At 48.0% G+C, this 26,569-nt stretch overlaps 1 protein-coding gene across 19 annotated transcripts in view; it reads left to right on the forward strand.

Annotated features, from left to right (window-relative positions):
• The window catches only part of Osbpl10 (oxysterol binding protein-like 10), a 255,044-nt gene that overhangs the window by 89,454 nt on the left and 139,021 nt on the right, over positions 1 to 26,569 (forward strand). For 18 of the 19 annotated variants that reach the window (XM_087562464.1, XM_087562465.1, XM_087562466.1 and 15 more), the window contains 1 exon segment: positions 2,073 to 2,152. In XM_087562464.1, coding sequence (XP_087418590.1) covers positions 2,073 to 2,152 — 80 coding nt within the window. 19 annotated transcript variants of the gene reach the window in all.

A 26,569-nucleotide genomic window follows, 5' to 3' on the forward strand; every position in this document is an offset into this window, starting at 1 on the left:
GGACAAGTTAATCTCTCTGTATTATCTAGACATGAACCCTATCTCAGAAGCTATAAAACAACCCAAACGCCTCCGAGATGGATGCCGCAGTACTTGAAGGCTTTGTTCTGGGCTTCCCTCTTTCGGGATACCTGCAGCGTGCCTTCCCGCTGGTTGGATTTATGTGGCCTTCGGTGCTGCTGCGGGGCCATTTATTGCTTAATAAATTGTTGGTGCAGAAACTGTAGAAGGAAAAACTCCCTCCACATGTGTGGTTTATAGAGACACAAAACCACACAGAAGAGAATGCCAACTCACCCTGATCAGGCTGACGAATTATTAATAATCTGCTCTGGTTTTTTTTTTTTTTTAAAGATTTTTTTGTTTTATTTTCATTTTTAACTGTGTGGATCTATATTGCATCTTTTCTAATTGTGTGCATTTGAGCACGTGAGTGCAGTACCCGTAGAGGCCAGAAAAGGGCATTGGATCTCCTGGAGCTGGAGTTACGAGGAATTAAGAGCTACCTGGTCTGGGTGCTGGAACCAAACTAGGGTCCCCTGCAAGAGCGATATGTGCTTTTAGCTGTTGAGTCATCTCTCCGGTCCCTTCCAGTTTTTTTTTTTTTTTAAAGAGAAATTTAATAGTGAACCTGAAATTATTGTTAAATTTAGATCCCTTGGCACAGACAGTTGTGAGCTGCCATGTGGGTGCTGGGAACCTACCCTAGGACTTTTAGTGTGTGTGTGTGTGTGTGTGTGTGTATGTATCTATGTACTTGTGTGTGTGTATCTATGTACTTGTGTGTGTGTGTGTCTATGTACTGATGTGTATGTGTGTCTGTGTACTTATGTGTGTGTATGTACTTGTGTGTGTGTCTATGTACTGATGTGTATGTGTGTCTGTGTACTTATGTGTGCATGTGCTTATGTGTATGTGTGTCTATGTACTTATATGTGTGCACATGTATGTGGAGGCCAGAGGTCAACATTGGTGTCTTCTTTAGTCATTTGCCACCTTACTTTTTGCAGTAGAGTCTCTCTTTGAACCCGGAGTTCACCCACAACAGGCTGGCTGTCTAGCGAGCCTCAGGCATGCTCCGTCTCTGCCTCTCAGCACTGAGGCTTCAGGAAGGTGCCACAGCGCCTGACTTTTTACACGGGTGCACAGGATCCGAACCCAGGCCCTCACACTTGTGCAACAAGTGCCTTACCCACTGTACCATCCTCCCTGGCAATACCCCCTCCCACCTTTCCTTAAAAAGGTAAGGTCTCACTCTGTGCTCCAGTCACATTGGCACAGAACTCGATCCATTCCTTAAGCCTCATTGGCCTTGGACTCCAGATCTTTTTACCTCAGCCTCCTGAGTGCTAGGATTGCAGGCATGTGCCACCAGGCCCAGTGAGAATTCTTTTAAGATTTATTTATATATTATATATAAGTACACTGTAACTGTATGCGACACACCAGAAGAGGGCATCAGATCCCATTATAGATGATTGTGAGCCACCATGTGGTTGTTGGGATTTGAACTCAGGACCTCTGGAAGAGCAGTCAGTGCTCTCAACCACTGAACCATCTCTCCAGCCCCCGGGGAGACACCTTACCGTCATTAATGTCAGATCCATAGCCTTAATGTCTCTGGGAGAAACCTGAGGGGCTCTGAGGCAGCATTTGGTATCTTCCTCCATTCAGTCATTAAGCAGATCTCTGAGAGTGCTTCTGTATAACAAAGGATGCCAGAAGACTATCTGGAACTTTCATCAGCCGAGCGAGGTAGAGAAGCATTTCAAAACAGTACGTGCTTTGCTGTCCCTGCTGCCTTATTAAGTGACAAAGTAACTTTCCGAAGGAGGTTGGGGGAAAATAAAGGCCTAATCATTTGTTACTATAACTGGCATTTGGAAGATGTTTTTTTAGGGTGTACTGGCTGAGCGTCCTTTGTCTCGTTCCATCAGGCTGTTAGAGAACGTCTTCGTGTTTGTGTTCATTTGTCCCTCTCCCTCTCCATCCCCCGTAGGTGGGCATCCAAATCAGTTGCTGTGCTCTCGAACAATCTGCAAGTCTTCCTTTCCCCCTCTTCTCTGTTTTAGCTGCTGACTCCAGGGAGAAGCAGTTGTGGGTGACTCAGCTTCGAGCGTGTGCCAAGTACCACATGGAGACCAGTTCCAAGGTAGGTAAGCGGAGGAGGAGGGAGGCTCTGAGTCACCTGGTGACTCTTCGGAGCCCAATCACCCATTTATCTTGGGGATTCGGGGTGACAAAACCTGTATTGTAATTGTGCGTTTGTGTTCCCGTCCGTGCACTTGTGTGTGCAGGCATGCATTTGTGTGCTCTAAAGCCAGAGGTCAGTGTCGAGTGTCTTATTTTTTTTGAGACAGGGTTCCTCACTGAACCCAACCTCCTCAGCTGGCCAGTGAGTTCCAGAGACCTTCCTCTGTCCCTTCCCCACTTAGCTGGGGTTACAGGCTAGTGTCACTGTGCTGGAATTTTACTTGAGTGCTGGGGATCCGAACTCAGACCCTCACAGCTGTGCCGCAAGCACTTTACCCACAGAGCCATCACTCCATCCCCTCAACTTACTTTGAAGGTTACCCATTGTCACAGAATGTGTCTTTGTCTTACTGCAGCTCAAAGCCGCGTCAAAGGAACAGCTTGTCCTATGGTAGAAGGCAGAGGCGCAGACGCCGGCACTCGGCGCTCGGTTCTGTAGGCTTTAGGTGTGAACTCTTGTCAGTGCAGACAGCTGCAGATAGTCCCACAGAGAAGCTCGGGTGGGAGACTTCACTGTAGTGACAGAGCACTCTGAGGTACAGTTCGGGAAGACTGAACGGTGTAGGGACCGAGACCTGACAGTTATGTAGTTGCAGGGAGCACCTGCATTCTAAACCTATAAACTGTCCTTAGGAAATTTGGCACAGATGACTTATTTTGGTCTCAGAATCTTGGGAGAGCTCGTGTTTGATGTGAGGAGAGAGGGGGTGGGCATTTTCGTGACTTTAGAGCCTAGACAAAACGCAGGCTGCCCCTGCCAGTTGCTTTCATGCAGAACGATACGTGCTGACATAGAACACTTGAACGGGGCTCTCTCATTGGTTCAGACTTAGTTACGGCATCCAATGGCTGTGTCTGTCTGTGTTCCGTGTGTGTATCTGACAAGAAGGCGCTGGCCGCATTTCAAACTTGTACTCTTCTGTTGTAATTCTGGGGATCAAACGCAAGGCGGCGTGCACGCTAGGCAAGTGTTTTACCCCAAGCTCTATACCTCTGGTCCCAGGCTTTGAAGCTTCCAGTTCTTCCGTTTGCTATAACGTGCTCGCCACTTACTCATGGTGCCATGAGGTGCTTTGTAGTTTAGGTCTCTCCGTGTCCCCACCCACTTCCACTTCTGAGATCCGGACTGGGAGTCTCACTGTATAGCCCAGGCTAGCCTAGGGCTCCCGGCAGATCTTTGGCCTCTGGCTCCTATGTGCTGGCTCTTAGGTGAGAGCTGGCAGAGTTGGCTTTACTCCTACTCTACCTCTAAACATTTCTCCCACTGAGTTTATATGACTTTGGGAAGGAAACCCCTTGTTTGCTTTGAACAACACCCTCACTTCTCCCGCCCCCTGGCCTGGCCTGAGCTGGTGTTGAGGGGCGCTCGCTCACTGTAGGCAAGTTCCTTCTCCAAAAGCCATTCCCCTCCAACCCCCCACCTCCACCCCCGACTGTTTTCCAGGAACCAGAGAGGGAGTTTCTGGCCACTTCCTCCGTGTTTTATAAATGTCCAGACAGGGCAGTTTGTTTTCCTGTATGTACCTCCTCATCTTCCTCCTATTCTTTTTCTCCTTTTTGTTGAAAGAGAGTCTCATTTACTATTGAGTCAAGGATGACCTTGGACTTGAGCGTGTCTCCACTGTGTAGCCCAGGCTAGCCTTGGACTCACAACAGAACTCTGGAGTTCTGGGATTGCAGGTATCTGTCTGCCTCTGTGACTGGTTTACCTGGTGCTGGGGACTGAGCTTAGGGCCTTGTGCATGCTGGGTGAGCCCTTCACTGAGCCACACCCCAGATCGCCACTGTTTTATTTTAATGAACTGGAAGAATATAAGATAAAAAGGCTCGGTCCCAAGCCATTGCAGATCTGCTGGCTGGAGACGATGCTACTCCTAATGGGTTGTTCTTGTGTGCACTCTGGTAAATTCAGGAAAGAGCTGGTGATTGGTTGGTGTGTGTTTATCTGCCTGTACCTGCATCTATGTCTAGTCTTATGTGAATGGAATCTCTCATTTTTTTTTCTTTATGAATACATTTTTGAGATCTCTCCATATCTGACACACAGATTAGCTTTAATCTTTTTAGGGTGTGAATGGTGCTCAGAAAATGGCTGTCACCACATTATTAAGTTGTCTGAATTCTTTTTTCTTTTCTTCCTTCTATTTTTGTGGATTTTTGGAGACAGTGTCAGGTAGCCCGGGCTGGCCTTGAATTCCTGATTACAGAAGTTATAGGCATGTGTCTCCATGGTCACTGTCCTTTGAAATTTCACATTTCTAAATTGCCTTCTAAAAAAGGTTTCTGTATAAGTTGGAGAGAGGACTGAGTGGCTCACAGTGCATGAGGATCTGAGTTCAGATCCTAGCCCTGATTAGAAAAAAAGCTGCGCATGCACCCGAATGATTAGAAGAAAAGCCGCGCATGCACCTGAATGATTAGAAGGAAAGCCGAGCATGCGCCTACAACCCCAGCACTGTGGAGGCAGAGGCAGCAGGATCTCTGAGGTTCAGATATTTAAACCAGCCTGTCTCTAGGTTCACCGAGAGACCCTGACTCAAAGTAATGAGGCTGAGAGTGACAGAGCAGGACTCCAAGGTGTCCTGTGGCCTCTGCGCATAGGGGGCCCGCTTACTCGTACACCAGGTTCTTGTGCTTACGTAATGATAGGACAAGCACAAGCATGCTTTCCCGTTAACTTAGCGAGCAACATTTTCCTTTCCCCACTCAGGAACCTTAACAGCGACAAACATTTAATGTGGGATGCCACAGGTCAGGATGGGCACAAAGTCATTTCACCAGTCATGCCTACAGCTCAGTACGCTTTCAAACGTGCATAGAACACATGTCAGTTTAAGCTGAGGCCCTTGTCCATGCCAAGTCTACCACAGAGCCATACCCTGTTTTTGTATGTAAGCTGTTACTTTGTAATGTTCTTCTGCCCAGTTCAGTTTTCGTCTGGGTTTGCAATTATTCTTTGTTTATGGAGAATACTTTAACTGTTATTCCTACTGTTAGGTATTTTCTCCTACTAGAGTGTTTACATATTGAATTTTTATTTTTGAGACAAGTCGTCACTATGTAACCCAGGCTGACCTTGAACTCACAGCCCTGTCCAGCCTTCTGAGTTCCGGGTTTATAGGCAGGCCTCTCCACCGAGCGCTGCGATTACAAGCAGGCCTCTCTATGTTCAGCTGCTTTTTGAGCTTGAATAGATTTTTTTGTTTTGCTAAGTGGAACATTTAAATTTTTTATGGTCATGTTTATGAAAGTTTCCATGTTTGGGTCTCGGTTTCGAATTGTGTTTTGTTAGGGTCTTTCTTCTGTCAACATCCTGAAAGCATTTGTTTTCTTCTAGTGAGTTGATAGTTTATGGCTGTGTTTAAATTACCAGTTTAGCTGTACGTTGTTTTGGGAACAGGAAGTGGCGTGGGAAACAAACCTTGAATATTTGCATATTTAACAAATCACAGGAACAAAGGGAGGGTTCAGACTCTGGAGGAGAATTTGGTTTCTGGGTAGATATTCTCTGGTTCCTTTGAGGAATAGGGTTAAGCCATTAATAACAGGGCAAGAGGATTTAACCGCTGGGGCTTTCTGGCTGGCAGTTAGCTGAGAGAAAATGCAAGGAAGATCCAAGTTCAGTGAGAGACCCTGCCTCAAAGGAACAAGTGGACAGTGACAGGAAGCTGCTTTTCTTTCTCCTGGCCCCTGTGTGAGCACATAGGTATGTGCACCTACACACAGGTGTGTGCACACACTTGAAGAAAATGTGTGAATAGCACATACACACACTTACCACTTTCCAGTGCTCGGCGGCCACACTGCACTGCTGACTGTATTAGGCAGTAGTGGTGTAGATAATTCCGTGATCACAGAAAGTTCGGTTGGACAGTGTTGGCTAAATTATCTGTTGTTCCTAATGGTTTCTAAGAAGGGAATGTCCCAGTGTTGTGGTTTGTATATGCTTGGCCCGGGGAGTGGCACTATTTGGAGGTGTGGCCTTGTTGGAGAAAGTGTGTCACTGTGGGCATGGGCTTTAAGACCCTCACCCTAACTGCCCGGAAGCCAGTCTTTTTTAGCTGCCTTCAGAACAAGAGGTGGAAATCTCAGACCCTCCAGCCCCATGTCTGCCTAGACACTGCCATGTTCCCATCCTGATGATAATGGACTGAACCTCTGAACCTGTAAGCCAGCCCCAACTAAATGTTGTCCTTTTAAGAGTTGCCTTAGGGATTGGGGATTTAGCTCAGAGGCCCTGGGTTCAGTCCTCCACTCTGGGGGAAAAAAAAAAAAAAGAGTTGCCTTGGTCATGGTGTCTGCTCACAGCAGTAAAACCCTGAGACACCCAGTGTCAATTTTTTTGTTTTTGGAGCTGGGGACCGAACCTAGGGCCTTGCGCTTGCTAGGCAAGTGCTCTATCGCTGAGCTAAATCCCCAACCCCACCCAGTGTCAATTTAATCTTTTGAACTATATATGACACCTGTGTGCATTCCTTTTAAAAAAGTAAAATGAACCTTTCTTCTCCCTCCTCCTCCCTCCCTCCCTGTCTTCCTCTTTCCTTCCTCCCTATCTCTGTCCTTGTCTCCCTCCCTCTGTCTTTCCCCCTTTCATTCATCCTTCCTCTCTCCCTTCCTGCCTTCATCCTCCCTCCCTCCCTCCCTCCCTATCTCTCCCTGTCTCCCTCCATCCTCTCCCCTTCATTCATCCTTCCTCCCTCCCTGTCTTCCTCCCCCTCCTTCCCTGTCACCCTCCTCCCTACCTCCATCTCTCTCCCCCTCTCTCCCTCCATCTTCCCTCCTTCCTCCCTCTTTCCTTGTCACCCTCTTTCCTCCATCCATCCTTCCCTCCCTCCCTGTCTCCCTCTCTTCTTTCTCCCCTGTCTCCCTCCCTCCTCCCCATTCCCCTTGCTGTGAGGTCTGGTCCTTTCTAGACTCTGTAGCTGTAAGACCTTGGCTGCCTTTCCTCTGTAGTTACCTTGCCCATGTGACAGCAAGAGAGCCTTTCTTACCTGTGGTGTGATATACCGTCTTGTGGCAGGACATCTCGGGCACTGGAGTTGTGTATGGCACAAACATCCCCAGGCGCAGGGATGGCTTCCCACCGTGTGGTTCCCTGCTTCCTTAAGTGGTCCTTACCTTCCTAAGATGAGGCCATCATGCTCCTGTGTTTCCACTGGTTTCTCCCTTTTCCGGCCTGGCCTATGGCAGTGTGTTTAAGGCTAGTGGTCCCCAGCACACTGTCTCTGATGTTGCCTTGTTCATACATACTCTCCTCACACAGCAAGGTATCCTCCTGAGCACCTTTGTTCTGTCCTCAAGGCCCCTGACCTGTGATGCCTCCTGACCCCAGAGCCATCGAGACTTTGCTCTCTGAGCCCCAACACTGGCCAGGACTCAGGCGGGTTACAGCCTTCCTTACTGCGTGTCCTAAGAGAAATCGCACCTGATGCTGTTGCGACCCCTGGCGGGTGGATCTAATCTAGTGTTGCTCGCCCTGTGAGTGTGAGCTTTGCCTCTCTCCTCCCCTCCCCACCATTAAGACTGGGCTGGAGAGATGGCTCAGTGGTTAAGAGCACCCGACTGCTGTTCCAGAGGTCCTGAGTTCAATTCCCAGCAACCACATGGTGGCTCACAACCATCTGTAAAGAGATCTGATGCCCTCTTCTGGTGTGTCTGAAGACAGCTACAGTGTACTTACATATAATAAATGAATGAATCTTTAAAAAAAAAAAAAAAAGACAGTGCTAGTAAGTCAGCGCTAGTAGGCACATTGTTAATCATGGTATCAATGGACTTGCATTCTTCAAAAACAGACCTTAAAGGTCCCCATTTCCCTACATATTAAGAGTGGTTAGCATTACACGAAGTATGAGGAGTCCTTTCATTTGTAGGGAACAGTTTTTCCAGGCAGTAAAACTCAAGTGTAACATTAATGCAAAAGGCATCCCAACGTTGTGTCGTTGTTGTTGTTATTACTATTACTGTTTGAACTCCTCAGCTAGGATTACAGGCCTGGGCTACCACACCTGGTTCATGCAGGATTGAACAGAAGGCATCCTAGGCTAACACTCACCTACTCACTGAGCTGTGTCCTCGGCCCCTGTTTTCGTGCGTTGACTATTATGAATAACATAGCTAAGAATTTCTAAATGTGTTGCTTGGGGGCGGGGGTAAGAAGCACAGAGTCAACAATACGACAGCGACTCCAGGAGTCAGGCGAGTGGCAAAAGTTTATTGCAGGCTTGGGGGGCGGGGCTTTATACCCATCACCCACACCCCATTGGTCCGTGACATCTTGCCCTTGGTAGCTGGCACCATCTGATTGGTGGTTCTGGTCACGTGCTCTGTTATTAGTCTCCAGGTGTCAGGCAGGCTTTAGGGTTAGCAGCCGCGGAAGTAACTGTTGTGCATGTGTGGGCCATTATGGGCCGCTGGTCACAGTGCTTGCGTGTTTCTGTTCCATAGGATGGATACCCCAAGCACGCCATTTTCAAAGCAAGAGCACTGCCCTGTAGTGGTGATCATGGTCATTGACATCCTCCTCTTCCTCCCCATGCCCCTCCTTCCCCTCCCCCTCCCACCCCTCATCCCATCTCTATTTATTTTTTTATTTATTTATTTTTTCGGAGCTGGGGACCGAACCCAGGGCCTTGCGCTTCCTACGCAAGCGCTCCACCACTGAGCTAAATCCCCAACCCCCCCATCTCTATTTATTTATGTATTTGTTTTTATTTATTTATATTTGTCGTGTGCCATTGTTTTGCCTGCATGTATGCACATCTAGTGCCCATGGAGCCCCAAAGAGGGCATGGAATCCCTTGGAACTGGAGTAGCAGAAGGTTGTGAGCTGCCATGCGGTCAGCACTCTTAACCGCTGAGCTACCTCTTCACCTCCTTACCTTGTCAACATTTGTCAGGCAGCAGCGGGGTGGGTACAGAGTGCCTGCTCGCTCGCTCTCTCTCTCTCTCTCTCTCTCTCTCTCTCTCTCTCTCTCCCTCTCTTATCTCGCTTGCTCTCACTCTCTCTCCTCTCTCTTACTCTCTCCCCATCTCTCGTGCTCTCTCTTCTCTCTCTCTCACTCTCTCACTCTCTCTCTCCTCTCCTATCTCGCTTGCTTGCTCTCTCTTGCTCTCTCTTGCTCTCGCTCTCTCGCTTTCTCTCTCTTTTGCTCTTTTGCTCCCTGTCTCTCGTTCTCTCGCTCTCTCTCCCGCTCTTGCTCCCTCTCTTGCTCTCTCTTTCTCTCGTTCTCTCTCTCACTCTCTAGCTGTCTCGCTCTCTCTTGCTCTCTCACTCTCTCTGAGTGTCCTCCTGTACACTAATTAGCCATCTACACATCTTCTTTGGAAGCATGTTTATTGACACTGTACGTTATCCAGGGGTTTCATGACCTTTGTCAGAATGTCGATTTGCAAATGTTTGCTCTCCCTTTGTGGCTGACATTTTGTGTTTTCAGCTTTTTTTTTTTCCTTTTTATGTGTGAGATCCATTTATGGAGTATGAGGAACAGAGTGTCTGGGCTGCTCACGCCCTAACTAGCCTGTCCTCCCCACCGCTGTGAGAGCACTCTAATGTTCTTTAGCCTCAGATCTGAGTTCGGCACTCTGGGAAATGTGATGACATTAACCCTGCGGTGGTGTCAGCATCCTGATGTCAAGCGCATCCCAGATATCAGTTCTTCCTTCTAGGGGTGTGTCGGGAAGGGGCAGTGAGGTTCCCATGAGTGCATGACAAAGGGAAATCTCTGGTGTCCTTCCTCAAGAGCCTTCGACTTTTTGTTTGAGACACAGTCTCTCCTTGGCTTGGAACTTCATGGCGTAGGCGAGGGTTGCTGCCCTGCAAGCTCCTGGAGGTCCGGCTCTGCCTTTCATCTTGCGGTCGCTGGGACTGTGAGGGAGCCACCAACCAGGCCCAGCTTTCTATGTAGATCCGGAGGCTTGCGCTCAGGTCCTTGCACTTATGAGGCAAATGCTTTACTCACCCAGCTTTCTCCCAAGGCCATATACCGTTTCTTTTTATATCACAAACATGTCCGTTTGGGTGAACATTTGCTGATGGACAGTTTGAGCTGTTGGGTGAGGTCCTACCTGAAGATAAGTCACAGAGTGTCTCAGAAACACCCCGAACCTGACTTTGTAGTGACAGTTCTTCAAAAAGTTTGATAAGCTGCCCAAATGTTAACATTTCTTCATGCCTTAGAAAGTTCCAGCAGCATCCAGCGACAGGGCACTTGCCATGGTATTCTCAAAGACCTAGGTTTAATCCTTAGCAAGACAACAACAGCAAACCCAAAAGACTTCAAACCTCTGGGACAAAGAAGAAAACCAAAACTTAAACTATTTTGGCAGTGTTCATATTGTATATAGTAGTGAATGGCTCTGATCTCACCCTCTGAGGGGTTGTGGGGTCAAAGGCAAGCGCTGTAGAGCGTGGGGTGGATAACACTGGCTAGTACCCACCAAGGCTGGGTTCCACTGAAAGAGGAAAGCCATCCACAGGATCATGGAATTATGGGTGGTGAGGATCACATGGGATTGTGTCTGTCAGTCTGTCACGTTCCGAGGACAGAACCAGGCTCTGGGTTAGTTTCCTGGAGGGGCATGGAGCTGACAGGATAGGGGTTGGTTGGACCCTGTGAGACAATTGCTGAGGAAAACAAGCAATCCCTGACTGATTGTGAGGATTAGCATTAATTATCAACCTGGCAGGATCTAGAATCACTTAGGAACTCTGGGTATGCCTGTGGGGGCAATATTGATGTCTTAACTGAGATGGGGAGATCTGCCCACTGTGGGTGGCACCATTCCCTAGCAGGGTCCTGGGATAAATGGAGAAGAAGCGTTGAGCAGCAGCAAGCATCCCTTTCTGACTGTGAGTGCAACGTGAGCAGTTGCTTCAAGCTCTTGAAGCCTTGCCTTTCCTTCCTGGAGCTGGGTCATAGCTTAGTGGGTAGAGTGCTGGGTAAGTATGCAGGAAGTCCTGATTCAGTTCCTAGCACCCCGTAAACTGAGTGACACACCTATGACCTCAGCAGTCTGGAGATGGAGCCAGGAGGTTATTCTCAGTTTATATAGTTTTAGTTGCTGGGATACATGAGACCCCATTTTTAAAATTGTGAAGGGTGGGGAAGGGGGACCCAAGAGAGGGCTCAATCATTAAGAATATTGTCATTAAAGGGGACCTGGGCTCAATTCCCAGCACCCACATGGCAGCTCACAACTGCCAGTAACTCCAGTCTGGGTGGATCTGATGCCCCATGCTGGCATCCAAGGGTACTGCATGCACGTGGTGGTTCATTCCTGCAGGCAAACAAAAAACAAGAGCCAATGTGATTGGCCGAGTGCTGGTCTTTCTTCTGCATGTGGAGTATCAATGAAATTTGCATAGATCAGTCAAGCTAGTCTTTGTGTCAGCAGCAAGACTCCTCACCCAGGGTGGCCACCAACGTGTTTCATCATTTGAGAATCTTCATGCTGAATATCCTGGGTGTTTGATAAGCCCTGATTTCTTGCCAAACTCCTGTGTGGCTTCTTTTCTTGTCTCTCTGGTCTGATTTTACTTAATGTGGCTGGAAGTGTTTAAAGTTTAATGGCCTTTGGGGACATACTGCTTCCTTTCCTTTATTTGAATTAAACTCAATTGGGTGGATGCTTCCCCAGCATGGGATGGTAGGATATCTGGCCGTTTAGAGTTACCAGCCTCTCATGGTCCTATGTCTGGATCTTTTCCATGGCCAGATGTCAGAGAGGGTGTTTGGACCTCAGGTTGAAGGGGTTGATTAACAGTACCAGTATGAAATCTCACATGTCTGTCTCTCTGTCTCTCTGTCTCTGTCTGTCTGTTTCTCTGTCTGTTTCTCTGTCTGTTTCTGTCTGTTTCTCTGTCTGTCTGTCTGTCTGTCTGTCTGTGTCTCTCTCTCTCTCTCTCTCTCTCTCTCTCTGTGTGTGTGTGTGTGCGTGCGTGCGTGCGTGCGTGTGTGTATGTGCATAGGTCCGAGGGTGACTTTTGGGAGTTGGGTGTCTCCTTACACCTTGTGGTCCCAAGGTTTGAACTCCAATCCTGAGGTTTAGCAGCCACACCTTTACCCTTGGAATGACCTCTAGCTCCTTGACCTTGGTTTTTGAGTTAGAGTCTCTCACTGAAGCTGGGGCTCATTGATTCAACAAGAACAGCTGACCAGTGAGTCTCAGGGGTCCTTCCTGTTCTTCCCTCCCCAGGCCTGGGGTTACAGGCGCCTCCTACCACCCCAACTTTTAAAAATAATTTCTTATTTACTTTTTTTTTTGCTTATATCATTACATCATTTTCCTGTCCCCTTTCTTCCTCCAAACCCTCATGTTTATCACTTCTTGCTCACTTTAAAAATTCATGCACACACACACATACATGCACACACACACACACACACAGGCACACATGTGTGCACATACACACACTCTACTTAGTCTGTATAGCCTTGCTTAATGCTTTTCCGGGCTGGCCCTCTGACAGTGCACACCCTATTGGCGTGCTCTTCCCTGGAGAAGACTGTTTCTGCTCGCGGCATTCCTTGGTTGCCTGTCTGTCTTTGTGCAGGTCCGAGGCCTCATGGGCTCCCTACTTCCTCCACATTTGTCTGTCTGTTGTTGTTATCCTGCTCAGTGGTGCCGAGCCTGGAAACTCAGGCCTCCATGCCTGTGCAGTAAACACTTTATCGACTAAGCCATTTCTCTAACCTCTCTCATGTTTATCTTCAAATCCACTCACAGCTTACAGCGTAACACACCACCTTGAGTCGTTAAAAACACCGCTTCATGCCCTGCACAGAGACTTTGACGTGTAAAGTGCCCAGGCAGAGAAGCTGAAGGGGGTTATGGGTAAATCATATCTGCTCTCCTGAGTGGCAGGTCTTTGGGGACGTCTGGTACACTGAGAGTTTGAGCGTTTGCTGAACTCCTGGTGGGTAGCCCTGGATGAACCTGGCTGACATTTACTCCTCTCTCGCCTCTGTCTTCCCGATTCTGCTGTGGGGCAATGGTATTCCTTGTCTATTAGGCCTGATGCCATTCTTCTCCTGGAATTTTCAGTCTCAACTACCTTTTGGGTATTTATAAGTAAATGTGACTCGCCCTCCTAAATGTACCACCGAATTAGGTAAATAAAACACAACTTAAGAACAGCTTTTATTGAAACAATAAAGTTTGGGGATTTTTTTTTTTATTATCTTAATAACGTGCAGCAATTTCGAGGACCTTCTCAAGCGTAATTTTAAACGTGAGCTAGCCATCTTGCCTAAGAGGAAGGGGTTAATACTGACAGGAATGTGGTCTCAGTCGAGGAGAGCTTTAGACTAATAGATATAATAAGTATTGTCCAGGTGTGGGGCAGCCTGTAATCCCAGTGCTCAAGAGGGAGGGAGGTTGGGCTGGAGAGATGGCTCAGTGGTTAAGAACACTGGCTGCTCTTCTAGAGGTCCTGAGTTCAATTCCCAGCAACCACATGGTGGCTCACAACCATCTGTAAAGAGATCCACTGCCCTCTTCTGGTGTGTCTGAAGACAGCTACAGTGTACTTATGTATAATAAATGAATAAATCTTTAAAAAAAAAAAGAGGGAGGGAGGTTGAAGCAGGAGAATCACTATAAGTTGGAGGTCAGCCTGGTCAATGTAGTGAGACTGTCTTGGTCTTTACCCCTCAGTTAAACAAACCCCACAAGGGTGTGGTTGACGCAGTTTGGTTACTTAACTGCCCAGCTTGTGTGAGCTTTGTTCTAGCACAAAAGGTTGAGTTTCTGTTTTCTGTTGAAGGCTGTTTCTATAGGGTTTCTATAGGGGGTTAACAGCAAGAAGTCTCAAGACGTTTTCTGTGTGGAACTTCACCGTGGGTGGAAAGGCGGGGTCAGCTAGCTGCCCAGAGGGGTTGCCTGGTCCCTGTTGTTACATAGGGAGGTTTGAAGAAGGTCGGCTTGCACTGCAGCCTCCAGATGCCAGTGCGTGCCATGCTGTGTCTAGGCCAGGCCTTTTCTGCTTTCTTCCAGTTAAAACCCGAAAGGTGTGCAAACCAAACGGACTGATAATAAATCATGAAAATGGATTTTTAAAGCAGTTCTTTAATCCAAATTATTTTGGTGTTTTCATGTGTGTGCAGAATGTGTTTTGGTCATTTATTCTTCCCTCATCCCCTCACTCCCACCAAAGCTCTCCTTCAGCATCACCCTCTCCCGAAGTCTAAACTTTTTGTGTGCTTAGGTGAGTGGAGTAGCTCAGTGGGTAACGGGACTTACGGCCAAGCCCAAGGACCTGAGGTCAATTCCCAGGACCCACATGGTGAAAGGAGAAAACTGACTCCAGCAAATTGTCCTTTAGTCTACACACGCACACGCACACGCACACACACCCCCCCCACATACACACTCACACACATACACACACTCTCACACACACATACACACGCACACACACACCCATACACACACATACACACTCACACACTCACACACATACACACACTCACACACACACTCTCTCACACACACACACACCCCACACACATGCGTGCACACACACATACACACACATACACACTCACACACTCACACACATACACACACACTCACACACTCACACACATACACACACACTCTCACACACATACACACGCACACACACATACACACACACATACACACACACACATACACACACTCACACACACATTCTCACACACACACATACACACGCACACACACACTCTCACACACACACACGCACACACACCACACATGTGCATGCACACACACACACACACGCACACGCACACACACACACACACCCCACACACATGCGTGCACACACACACACACACACACACCCCATATAAGTTAAGGAGATGTACACAGATTTCAGGTTGTGGCTACAGCAATACCAATCAATCTAGACTTAATTTTTTTAAACCATGCCTGTTTGCCTCTCCATGTGTATGTACACACATGTGCATTTGCACACACACTCCTGTGCCACTGTGTGCGGAGGTCAGAGGACAACTTCAGGGAGTCCCTGCTGTCTTCCTGTTGTGTTGGTTCTGAGATCAGACTCAGGTCATCTCAGTGGCCTGGTTTGTTTCTAAGAATGACTTTTTTTTTCTTTTAGAAATCATTTGTACATCATGAAAGGAGTTTCTGGACACCCTGTAGAAATATCCTATATGTGTATGAAATTATTATGCTGTCAGCTGTCAAAATTCGAGGAAGAATGTTAAGTTCTTTAATAAGACATTAGTCTGATTCTCCCAATATTGTTTTTTTTTTTTTCCCCTGAACCTCTCTGATCCCAGGGGTTGAACCCGGGGCCTTGTGCATGCTTGGCAAATACTCTACCACTGAACTGTCATCTCAGCCCTCTCCTTACTTTTTGTTTGAGACAACATCTCACTGAGATCCCAGGCTGGTCTTGAATTCCCTCTGCAGCCCAGGAAAGCCTTGAGTTTTTAATCCTCCTGCCTCAGCCTCCCAGATATCTGAGATGACAGGCCTGAACCAGTGGCCCCGCCTCACAGCCTCCTAGTATCCCCAACCGTAGCTTCTTCTTTCGTTTTAAACTCTTACAGTGTTCTAAAAGAATTATTTTATTAATGCATGCATGTTTAGTCGTTATGATGCATGTGTGCCCGGTGCCCGCTGAAGCCAGGAGAGGGTATTAGATCCCATGGACCCAGAGTTACAGATGGTGAGCTGCCATGTGGGTGCTGGGAATCAAACTTGGGTCCTCTGGAAGAGCACCAGTGTCAAGCCACTGGGCCATCTCTACAGCCCCTTTACTTTCATAACAGAGAATGAAGATAAAATTCTGATATGTCATGGCTAAATACTTCAGATCACATAGCTGGTAGGGGGCTTTGGTATAGATTTTATTTTATATGTGAGCATGTATGTTGTGTGTGGGGGTGGGACGGGGGGTTATACATATGAGTGCATTACTGGCAGAGGCCAGAAGAGGGCGCTGGATACCCTGGAGCTGAAGTTGTAGATGATCTAAGCCACTAGATGTGTGTGCTGGGAATTGAACTTGGGCCGCACAGAGAGCAGCACATGCTCTTACCCACTGAGCCATCTCTCCACCTCAGGGTCTATGTTTTAAATCCAGACCCCTGATCCATCAAAGCAGGTGGATGAGGCTCCCCATGAGTGTGTGGCCCCAGACGGACAGAAGTTCCTGTGACCTCCAGTTAGAGCAGAGTACAGTCCGCTTCCTGAGATAGATCCAGAAGGAAAATGACCTCTCTGAGCCCAGAAAGGGAGGAGGCAGCTTTGTAAATGATGACTCTCTTGCAAGTCACACAGGAAAATGAAGAAGAGGGTAAAGTTAGTAGAGTGTTGGGTTTGTAGTCACAGAGGCAGACCTGTAAGACACAACCAAATCCATCTGTCTCTTCCCCATCTGAGTTGTGTTCCGAGGTAGAAAGGCCAGATTTGTAGATTTGTTTGTTTGTTTTGATATTTTTTATACTTTGACATTTGGGTTTTCATTAACATTGACTATAGATTTTGTTTTGTTTTGTTTGAGACAGGGTCTCAGGTAGCCCAGGCTAGCCCTCGAACTCAAAGTAGCTTAGTATGACCTTGAATTATAGATCCTCCTGCCCTCCACAGCCCGAGTGCTGGCATTACAGGCCTGCGCGGCCATCCCTGGTTTCTGGTACCTGGGCATTGTGCAGGCCAGGCACACACTTGACGGAGCTACACTCCCCAGCCCCAGACTGTAGATTCTGTACCCGGTGACCAGGTTGCCGCAGTCTGAATCTTGTTTGGTGAGTTCTTAAGCTTGGTGTTGCCCTTTCTGGACAAGCATGCAGGGGGACATTGGGAGACTTTCTTTGCTCCTTTGCTCCAGACATCCTGGCTGAACGCAGTCTCACAGGGCGCAGCAGGAGCCCCACTCCGTCATGGTGGATTTCCTGATCTCTTTGAGGGGCACACTTCTTGAAGCCTACTCTGTGGTCGTGCTTGCAAATGTTGAGGGTGCAGTCTCAAGTCACTGCCTTGTTAGTGGCAGGATGCCCTTCTTTTTCTCAACACCCTTCTGTTTGCAAGAGTCCTGCTGGGCCCAGGCTGGAAAAGAAGGGTGCTCTGGGTTCAGGGGGTCTGCTCCCTCCCACCAGGCGCTGGCTTCAAGTACTTTGCTGCCTGCTTTACTGATTGATGAGTTTGTTCCTGTCCCACAGATGCCAATCTACAAGTAGCACTTTGCTGTCTCCCGACAGCCACCCCTCCAAATCCCCTACCAGGTTTTCAGTGGCAGGGTTTTGGTTGAAGCTATGGAGCCATTTAGAAGGAACCCCGCGTTCCATTACTGGCTTGGCATCTGCCTCTGGATCTTTTTTCCGACTCCTCCTGAGGCCAGCTCAGCATCTGGCAAAAGCTGCTACCGCCTGCTGACCCCACTATTTGGGGTGGCTCCTTCTCTTCTCTTGGCGGCTTACCTTTGCCGCATCTTCTGTCCTCATTAGATCCCATTACTGGGCATATCCGCGTGCATCTTGGAATAAGGCTTTTTCTCCCATGCACCACACTGTAGGCATTAGTAAGCTGCTTACTGTGTGTGCACACGTCCCTTCTGGTACTCTGCCCTTATACAGCTTTCAGCAGGGTAGCTTTATATTCCTAGTCTAACCGTGTACTGGTTAAAATAGCAGCCAACCAAATTAAACAAGGAAAGGAGTCCGTGTGTGTGTGTGTGCGTGCGTGCGTGCGTGCGAGAGAGAAAGAATGTGAGTGTGTGACTGTGTGTGCATGAGAGTGCATGTGAGTGTGTGTGAGTGTGTGTGTGAGTATGTGTGTGTGAGTGTGTGTGCGTGTGTGACTGTGTGTGAGAGAAAATGTGTGTGTATGTGAGTGTGTGCATGTGAGTGTGTGTGAGTGTGTGTATGAGTGTGTGTGCATGTGTGTGTGACTGTGTGAGAGAGAATGTGAGTGTGTGCATGTGTGTGAGTGTGTGTGAGTGTATGTGTGGGTGTGAGTGTGTGTATATGTGTGCGTGTGAGTGTGTGTGCATGTGTGCATGTGTGTATGTGTGTGTGCATGTGTGTGAGTGTGAGTGTATGTGTGCATGTGAGTGTGTGTGTGTGTGTGTGTGTGTGTGAGTGTGTGTGTGTAGACCAGAGGTTAACCCACTGCCCTGTGGTGTTATCCTTTAGGAACTAACCACCTTAGTTTCTGAGACACAGTCTTCACTGGGACCGGGCCTCACTGGTAGGCTACGCTGCTGGACACGGAGTTCCCAGGATCCTCCAGTCTGGGATTCCAAGCAAGTGCCAACCCGCTCTGCTTTTTACTTGGTTCTGGCCATTGGGTCTGAGTTCTCACGTTTGTGTGGCAAGCACCTTACCAAGTTACCTCCGCAGCCCAAAGCCAGGAGAGGAGGTAGCATGTTCAGAAAGCGCGGACCATGTTCTTCCGCAGGGAACGGTGCACCCTCAGCTCCTTTCACAAGCGTTCTTGCTCCTCGTCGGGGGTTTCTCCCTGGCGGCATCAGCACTTGGGCATGGAGGCTCAGTCTCAAGAGGATGGCTCTCCTGAGCCCAGGGAGGCATTCAGCAACATCTCTAGCTGGTTCCCACTAGATGGTGGTAGCATATACCTCCATCCAAACCGGTCGTGACCACCGACAAACCTGCAGACTGCACTGAGTGTTCCCAGGCGGCGAGAGCCCCCTAGGCTACAGCCCTGTTTGGCAGGTCTGCGGGCAAAGGGACTGAGTATCAGAGTGGTGAGGTGTCTGTCTACCTGGCTTGGGCAGAAGTGAGACTGGGAGCTGTTGGCCTGTGCTTCCTTCCACCCCAGCCCCACCCCTACCCTCAGCTTCTGGGAAATGGCGTTTCAGAGCATACCAGAGAAGCGAGCTGGTGGGGCTGTTGTGTACTTGAGATTTTGCTCTTGGGAAAAGCCCCGCTCTCGTTGCCAGAAGCAGGACAGTCCATCCATCATGTGCCCGACCTCTCCGGCCTTGCGCAAGGAGGGATGCAGATAAAAGTTGCCAGAGGTTCTAATTCGAGACTTGGTGCCCTCGCATGGGGGTCCCGCTCCACCTGGCTGCTAGCAGACTCTGGAATTTGCAGCCAGAGACCCTTCTGCATTCGTCTGAGGGAAGCCACATGTGTTCCTTGTTTCGTTGCCGAGTTTTATCTGCCCTATACTCTTTCGCATTGGTGAAGAGAGTGGTCTGTGAGCCTGGGCCCCTGGTGCCTGCCTGGACAGGGCATTGATGTCTGGGCCTCATGGGCTGTACCCACTCTGCCGTGGTGAGAACCAACAGCCGGGCCTCCTCCTGCCTCATCCCTCTGAGGTCAGATGCAGACAGAAGCTCTTGCCGATTCTCTGGCCTGTGGCCCTCCCCCAAGGTAACTGCTGAGGTTGGGGCTCTAGTGGGGAGTGGGGCTAAGGGGGCATTGACCTTAAACCTACCTGCACTTGTCTGGCTGAGGAAGAAACCTTTGTACCTTGGGACTTCTGGACATGGGCTTGCTCTGCCTGAGGAAGTGCCTCTTTAGATTTTGATGTTTGAAATAGAAAAGGATATTATTAGAGAGCTGACATTTTAAGTGAGAAAAAAACCACTTCATATCTTCCTCTTATTAAGATTTTTTTTTCTATGCAGACTTTGGACACCTGCCTTCATTTTTCTGTTTCGAAGCCCATGCTGGGGGGCTAGCGTCCGGGTGACCCCTGTGGTATAATTTGTAGATATAACACGCCAGTGTGTGTGTGTGGGGGGGCGCAGGGAGGATTCAGGTTTGGAAGTCAGGAAATGTGAGTGATCCAGAAGTGGTGCCGTGCGCCTCATTCCTGGTTCCAGACTGCAGAGACAGCAGGATTACCGCAAGTTCAAACTGGTTTACCTAGCGGATTCCAGGTTAGCCATGGCTGTATCGTGAGACCTATCCAATACAAAGAAACTGAAGTCCCCCTGCTTCCCCTTCTTTATTGGCCTTGAACTTGTCTGTAAAGCATATGGAACCAGAACAGGAGTCTTTCCCTATGGATCTCAGTAGCCTTACTATTTCACACCACAAGCTGGCGTTCCTCAGGCTTGATTTCATTCCAGCTGCCGGTCTGTATCAAGTTGCATCCCCTTGACATCCGCTGTCCTCACCTCGTCCCCCTGCTCTGGGTCCCAGTTTTTAGTCAAGGCCAACTCATTGCCTAGACCAGGCCAGCCTTGAATTGTGTGGATCTGTTAGCGGAGAGCGGTGGCTTGTGTCTGTCACCCCAGCTCACAGCCGGTTTAAGCCACTTCTCTTCTTTAGCTATCTCGGTTTCCCACCCAGTAAAGTGGGTGGAGAATTTTCCCTTCTGCGTGTCACAGAGACATCGTGTGGCAAGTCAATTGATATTTTCAGAGAGATTAGTCAAAGGTGGGTTCCATAGCATTAATAGTATTAATTATAAACCGTGACACACGGTATGATTGCCAGCAATGCCTGCCAAAGGTGTTGGAGCAGCCTCCGTGGGTGCCCTGCTGCCGACCCCTGTGCTCTCGGGAGACACGAGGGATGTTCTGTCTTCTGCTTACTTTGATCTACATGAGGAGGAATTTCAAATTGCTTTTTACAGTGCTTGAAGCTTGAGTATTTTCCTCAGAATAGATCTTAGATACTTCTTATGTCAGTGGTGTGTGTGTGTGTGTGTGTGTGTGTGTGTGTGTGTGTGTATTGAGAGTAGTGATGGCTCTTGTTTGTTGTCCCTTGATAGGAGGCTGAGGCAGGGGGATCACCACCCATTTGAAGCCAGCCTGGTGTATATGGTGACTTCCAGGATAGCCTGGCTATAGGCTGAGATTCTCGCCACTCCCGGCCCCCATTTCTCAAAAAAGCTGGAATGAAATCAATCTGGAAAGGGCTGTCGTTTGGTTAAGTGGTGAGGCTATGGTGTGGTGATGTGGTGAGGCTATGGTGTGATGATTTGATGAGTTTGTGATGTGGTTAAACAGGAAAGAACATCTTGATCCAAGCCCCAAGCACTTTAGAGATGACAGCTTGTTTCTTGGAGTTCAGTTTTTCTAATACACAGAGAGACTTGAACGAGAGGAGACTCTGATCCTACTCACCTGCTCCTTAACAGAACCGTTAGAGCTTGTGTGTTTGCTCTCCATAACATAGACCAGGGGCTGGAGAGATGGCTCAGCAGTTGAGAGTGCCTGCTGCTGCTGCTGCTGCAAAGTCATGACGTCTGGCTTGGATCCCAGCCCCTACGTAATGAGCCCACTGTCCACTGTGACCCCAGCTCCAGGGAACTGGTGCCAGCCTTTGGCCTCTGCATGCAGAAGTGTGCATCCTTGCACACATAGAGGCTTATACACTGATGGACACAGACAGACAGACAGACAGACACACACACACACTAAACTATGGGGGGGGTGAAGTGGATTCTTTGGAAAGTCGGTTGGATGGCATTTTGCTGGGGCAAACATGTGAAGGAATGTTTCATTAGAGTGGATGTAAGTGAAAGGCTCAGGCAGATAGGAAGGAACATTTTGCTGAAGCAGACACAGGAGAGAGGATGTTCTGCTAAAGCAAGCACATGAAAGAACATGTGATGAAGGATTCTTTGCTAACAATACACATGTATTGGTCTGCCTTACATTGCGTAGTTGAGCTGTGTTTGTTGGGACTCCATAGAGGAAAAAAAAATGGACCAAAAACCTTCTGGTGGTGTGCTGCAGTTTCTTGCCACTTCCACAGACTAAGGATGATTGGCAGAGTGGTGTCAGCTGAGACAGACGCACTGCCGAGGTAGGATCTGTGCTGAGACACAGCTTGGCTTGCTGGTACAGCTAGCTGTGCAATGCCTGTTGGTCTCCAGTCTTCACTGATCTTCGCTTCCCTGAGGGAGGTACAGCCAAGAACTTCTCCTGGTGTTCCTGTTGGTCTGTCTTGCTCGCTCAGCTGAGGCTGAGGCCTAGCTGTCTCTGCTAGTTCATGCCACCGCCACTGTTTCTCTCCTGACTCTAACAAACTGGACTGCTGGTGTATCTGTGAAGTGTTGTGAAGTGAATGGAGCTGCCACTGCCTGCTAACCTATGAACTGAACTGCCTGTTTCCAGACAACACAGATAGGAGTTACTCCAAAGAACCTTTCTAAACAGGTCCAATTCCCTTGTACTGTTTCCTTTCGTACCTCTGGAGGGTGGTGGGCTACAAGGGGGGTTAAAGGTTTACAAAAATTAAAGTTACAGGGGGGGAATACAAAACCAGAGGGCTCTGTGATTAAGGACATACATTGCTTTTGCAGAGGACCCTGATTTGGTTCCCAGCACCCACACAAGGTGGCTCACAACCATCTGTCACTTTAGTCACAGGAAATCTGATACTCTTTGGCCTTCACAGACACCTGCACAAACATGGTACACATAAACTCACTCAGGCTCACACACATACATTTAAATAAAGATAAACAAATTAAAACCAAACAAGAATAGAACCAAAAAAACAAACAAATGAAAGAAAAATAAAAACTAAACAAATAAACAAAAGCCAACCAGGTGTGATGTTGCCAGGTAGAGAACAGAGCCAGAGGGATTGCCACAAGTTTGAGACAACCTGCTCTGCACAGGTTCAGCCAGGGCTACAGAGACAGTCTCTGCCTCAGAACAAATGGATGAGCATTGACAAAGGAAGGAGCTGGAGAGATGGCTCAGAGGTTAGCAGTACTTGTCGCTCTTGCTGAGGACCTGAGTTCAATTCCCAGCACCCACATGGAGTTTTGCAAGTGCCCGTAATGCCATTTCAGATCTGACAGTCTCTTCTGACCTCTATGGTCACCAAGCACACACGTGGTGCGCATCCATGCATGCAAGCAAAACACTCTTCTTTTACAAAGTAAAAAAGTATTTAAATCTAAACTACATATATAAAGGATGGTGGGCCTTTAGAGTGACCCGAGAGTAGACCCTTCAGCAGAAGAAATGCTTTGCGGGTGATGCTTACATTAAAAGGGGATGTGAGGTGTGGGAGGAAGCTGAAAAAGCCTTTGTGGATTCCTGGCGGTGTAGAGGCATTCGGGTGACCTGTAGGGGGGCCCACTTATGATTCCTCTGAGAAAAAACATGAGAAAAACATTCTTTGAGGAGAAAAGTCCATTCAAAGAACAGAAGGCTGGAGCCCAGGTTCTCCACAGTTGTGCAGTGGGGGAGGGGGACATGGGTGAACTAAGGTTTAGGGGACAGGAGACGTCACATGGTTAGTCACTGGACTAATGTCACTGGGAGCTATACACAGCTTTAAACTGGTGCGCGATGCATCTCTAAGCCCAGATGATGGTCTGGGGTGCTAAGACAGAGAGACTGAGAGTTTGAGATCATCCGGGGATGCCTAGTGAGACCCTGCCTATAAACGAAACTGCAGAGGCATCATGGGTAATTGGGGAAAGACTTGAAGGAGATTCAGTGTTTACAGGAGGCCACCAACACTTGGGCGTCTCAGGTCGAATTTTAATAATTGTCGCCATCTTGCTATGGGTTTGCCCCTGCAAAGCGTACATCCCATATGTTAGTTCTGACCAGGCAATGCCCAGGTGAGTCGTGGAAACCCAGTCTGGTGGATGGGTGCTGTAAGCCTCCAGGGTCCCTGCACAGGGCCTGCGACCAGGGTTACTGGTTGTTACTTAGCTTGTTACTGGGTCAAAATACCCCACCAAAGCAACCTAAGGGAAAAAGGGTTTGTTTGGCTCACTGTTTAAATGCATAAACCATCGTGGTGGGCACGGGGCGGTGGTAGGGGCAGGAGGCAGCTGGTCACGGTGCATCTTCAGCCTGAAGCAGAGAGGGATAAACACCGATGCTCACTTTATTTTCTACCTTTTGTTTAATCTAGGATCCCCAGCCCACTGGGATGTTGCTACCCATATTCAGGATGTCTCTTATGACAGCCCTTCTCTCCTTAGTTGAATCTCTGGAAACACCTCCTGGGCACCCCCAGAAGTGTGTCTCCTAGGTGACTCTAAACTCAGTCAGGTTGACAATCTAATCACACCAATATCATGACTCGGTCTCTTTGCCTCATGGGCATAGTTGGACTTCTCAAATCTGCGCCGATCAGGGTGATCAATTACCCCCTTGTCTCCTTTTACTGTGTGCCATCTGGGCCTGTACTCTACAGCCCGTCTGGGTGAAGTCCTGGAGCAACTTTGTAAAACTTTGTGCTCTGTGTGTAAGGGATCAGTGTTAACAGGAAAATCCATGGTAGCTCTGAACTGACGCTCATCTGCTTAATTATGATAGGAGTAATACTAGCATCCGGGCATGGTGCCCCAGGCCTTTAATGCTGACACTCAGGAGGCAGAGGTAGGTAGAGCTCTGCGAGTTTGAGGCCAGCTTGAGAAAGTTCTGTAGAGAAAGTTCTAGGACAACCCAGGCTACGTAGAGATACACTGTCTCAAAAAGTAACAGTAGGGGCTAGGGAGGCAGCTCAGTGGTTAAAAGCACTTGCTGCTCTATCCGAGGACCAAGTTTCAATTCCCAGCACCCACAGCCGTCTGTAACTCCAGTTCCAAGGTATCTGACGCCCTCTTCTGACCCTTGTGTGTACTGCATACATGTGGTGCACAGCTATCATGCACATAAAATAAAAACAGTAATACCACTGCACATAAAATAAAAACAGTAATGTCAGTGCACATAAGACCATAGTGGTCTCATCTTTGTAACAGCCATGGTGATTTGGCATAGCTTATCACTACTGTGTTGGGGGAACCTCTTACTAAATTAGATTTTGATTGGTTCCTTAGGATGCTTCTTATTGCTTACCCAGTAGCTCTGGGTATATAGTCCTGACTATATGAAGGATAAATATGATTTGTCTCACTATGAAATGTCTCTGTTTTCCATAAACCTTGTGAGGTTAAGATAAACCCTTCAGGATGGGTTGGTCACAGATAGGAGTAGGGAGACCGGCCATGTTATGAGTCTCCATGGAGACTCACGCAGTTCAACACCTTACATTACTTTTATTATTAGAACTATTGAGGGCTAAGGAGGCGATCCTTGGAGCTTGGTGTGGCGAGCTCACCTGTATTATCAGCACTTTTGGAGGCAGAGACAGGACTGGGAGGGCCAGTAATTTGAAATCACCTTCATCTCCATAGTGAGTCTGAGCCTGGACTACATGAGAATCCTGTATTTAAAAAAAAAAAAAAAGCTTTTGTGAGATAATATCTCAGTGGGTAAAGACCCCTGCTGCCAAGCTTGAGGACCTGAGTTTGATCCCTGAGAACCCACATCATAGAAGGTCAGAAACTCCTGCAAGTTGTCTTCTGACCCTCACAAGCAGATTGTGGCAAACGCACACACAAGGATAAGCTCACTTGAGATGAGATGCATGTAGCAAAATTAACCATTCCAGATGGGACATTTCAGTGACATTTAGTACAGTGTCATGCACCTACTATGTCTGCCTAGTCCTAAGCAACTTTCATCCCCTTCAAATAACCCAGTATCCACTAATGTAGTTACTTTCCTTCTTTTTCCCTGTCTGGAGCCCCTGGAAACCATACATCTACTTTCTGACTCTTTAGATTTGCTGATTTTTGTCTACTTTGTAGAGATGGAATCCTGGAACCTGTGCCTTTTATGTCTGGCTTGCTTAGTGCTATTAGGTTCAACAGTTCTGTAGCATTTATCTATACTTCATTTTTGATGGCTGTATAATATTCCACTGAATGGGCGTACCATTATCCCTTCATTAGTCCACAGACACTTGAGTGGTCTCTACCTTTTGGCTATTGTGACTGGTATTATGTTGCGTTGGTTTGTGCCCACCTATTTGTTTTTCTGTTTCAAATTCTCTGGAGTAAGATATTTATTGCATTTGTTCTCTGGGTAGTGAAACATACAGGTTAGGAGAGCTCGTTCAAATCCTAACAGTTGCTATGTCTATATTTTGTGTGCTTCAGAATACTTCTACATTATGTTGACTTTGGCTGGGTCTTGTGGAGAGCTCACAGGGCCTCTTTTTTTCTGACAGAGGGGGATTAATGCTTTGTTGGAAGTGTCCTAACTCTGTCCTTGGGATCACAGTAGAAAAACCGTGGAGAGACAGAATTTCCCAGTGGACTTCTGGTACCTGCTCAGGGGTACAATCTTGTACTGTTCCACCTACCAGCAGCTCTCCGGGCTTAACCACCCCATCCCTTGCCCACATGTCCAGAGGAAGCATCTGTTGCCTTTGGTTGACTCTTATGTCCCAATGCTGGTAAAGTCAGTTTCATAGCAAGTTCAAGGCCAGCCTAGACTACATGAGACTCTTTCTAAAAACAAAGTAGAAGGTATGATTCTAGCCTGGCTTGGTGGAGCAGACATGTGGTCCCA

The sequence above is a fragment of the Rattus norvegicus genome, chromosome 8 (assembly GCF_021556685.1).
Source record: "Rattus norvegicus strain SHRSP/BbbUtx chromosome 8, alternate assembly SHRSP_T2T, whole genome shotgun sequence".
Classification (NCBI taxonomy): Eukaryota; Metazoa; Chordata; class Mammalia; order Rodentia; family Muridae; genus Rattus; species Rattus norvegicus.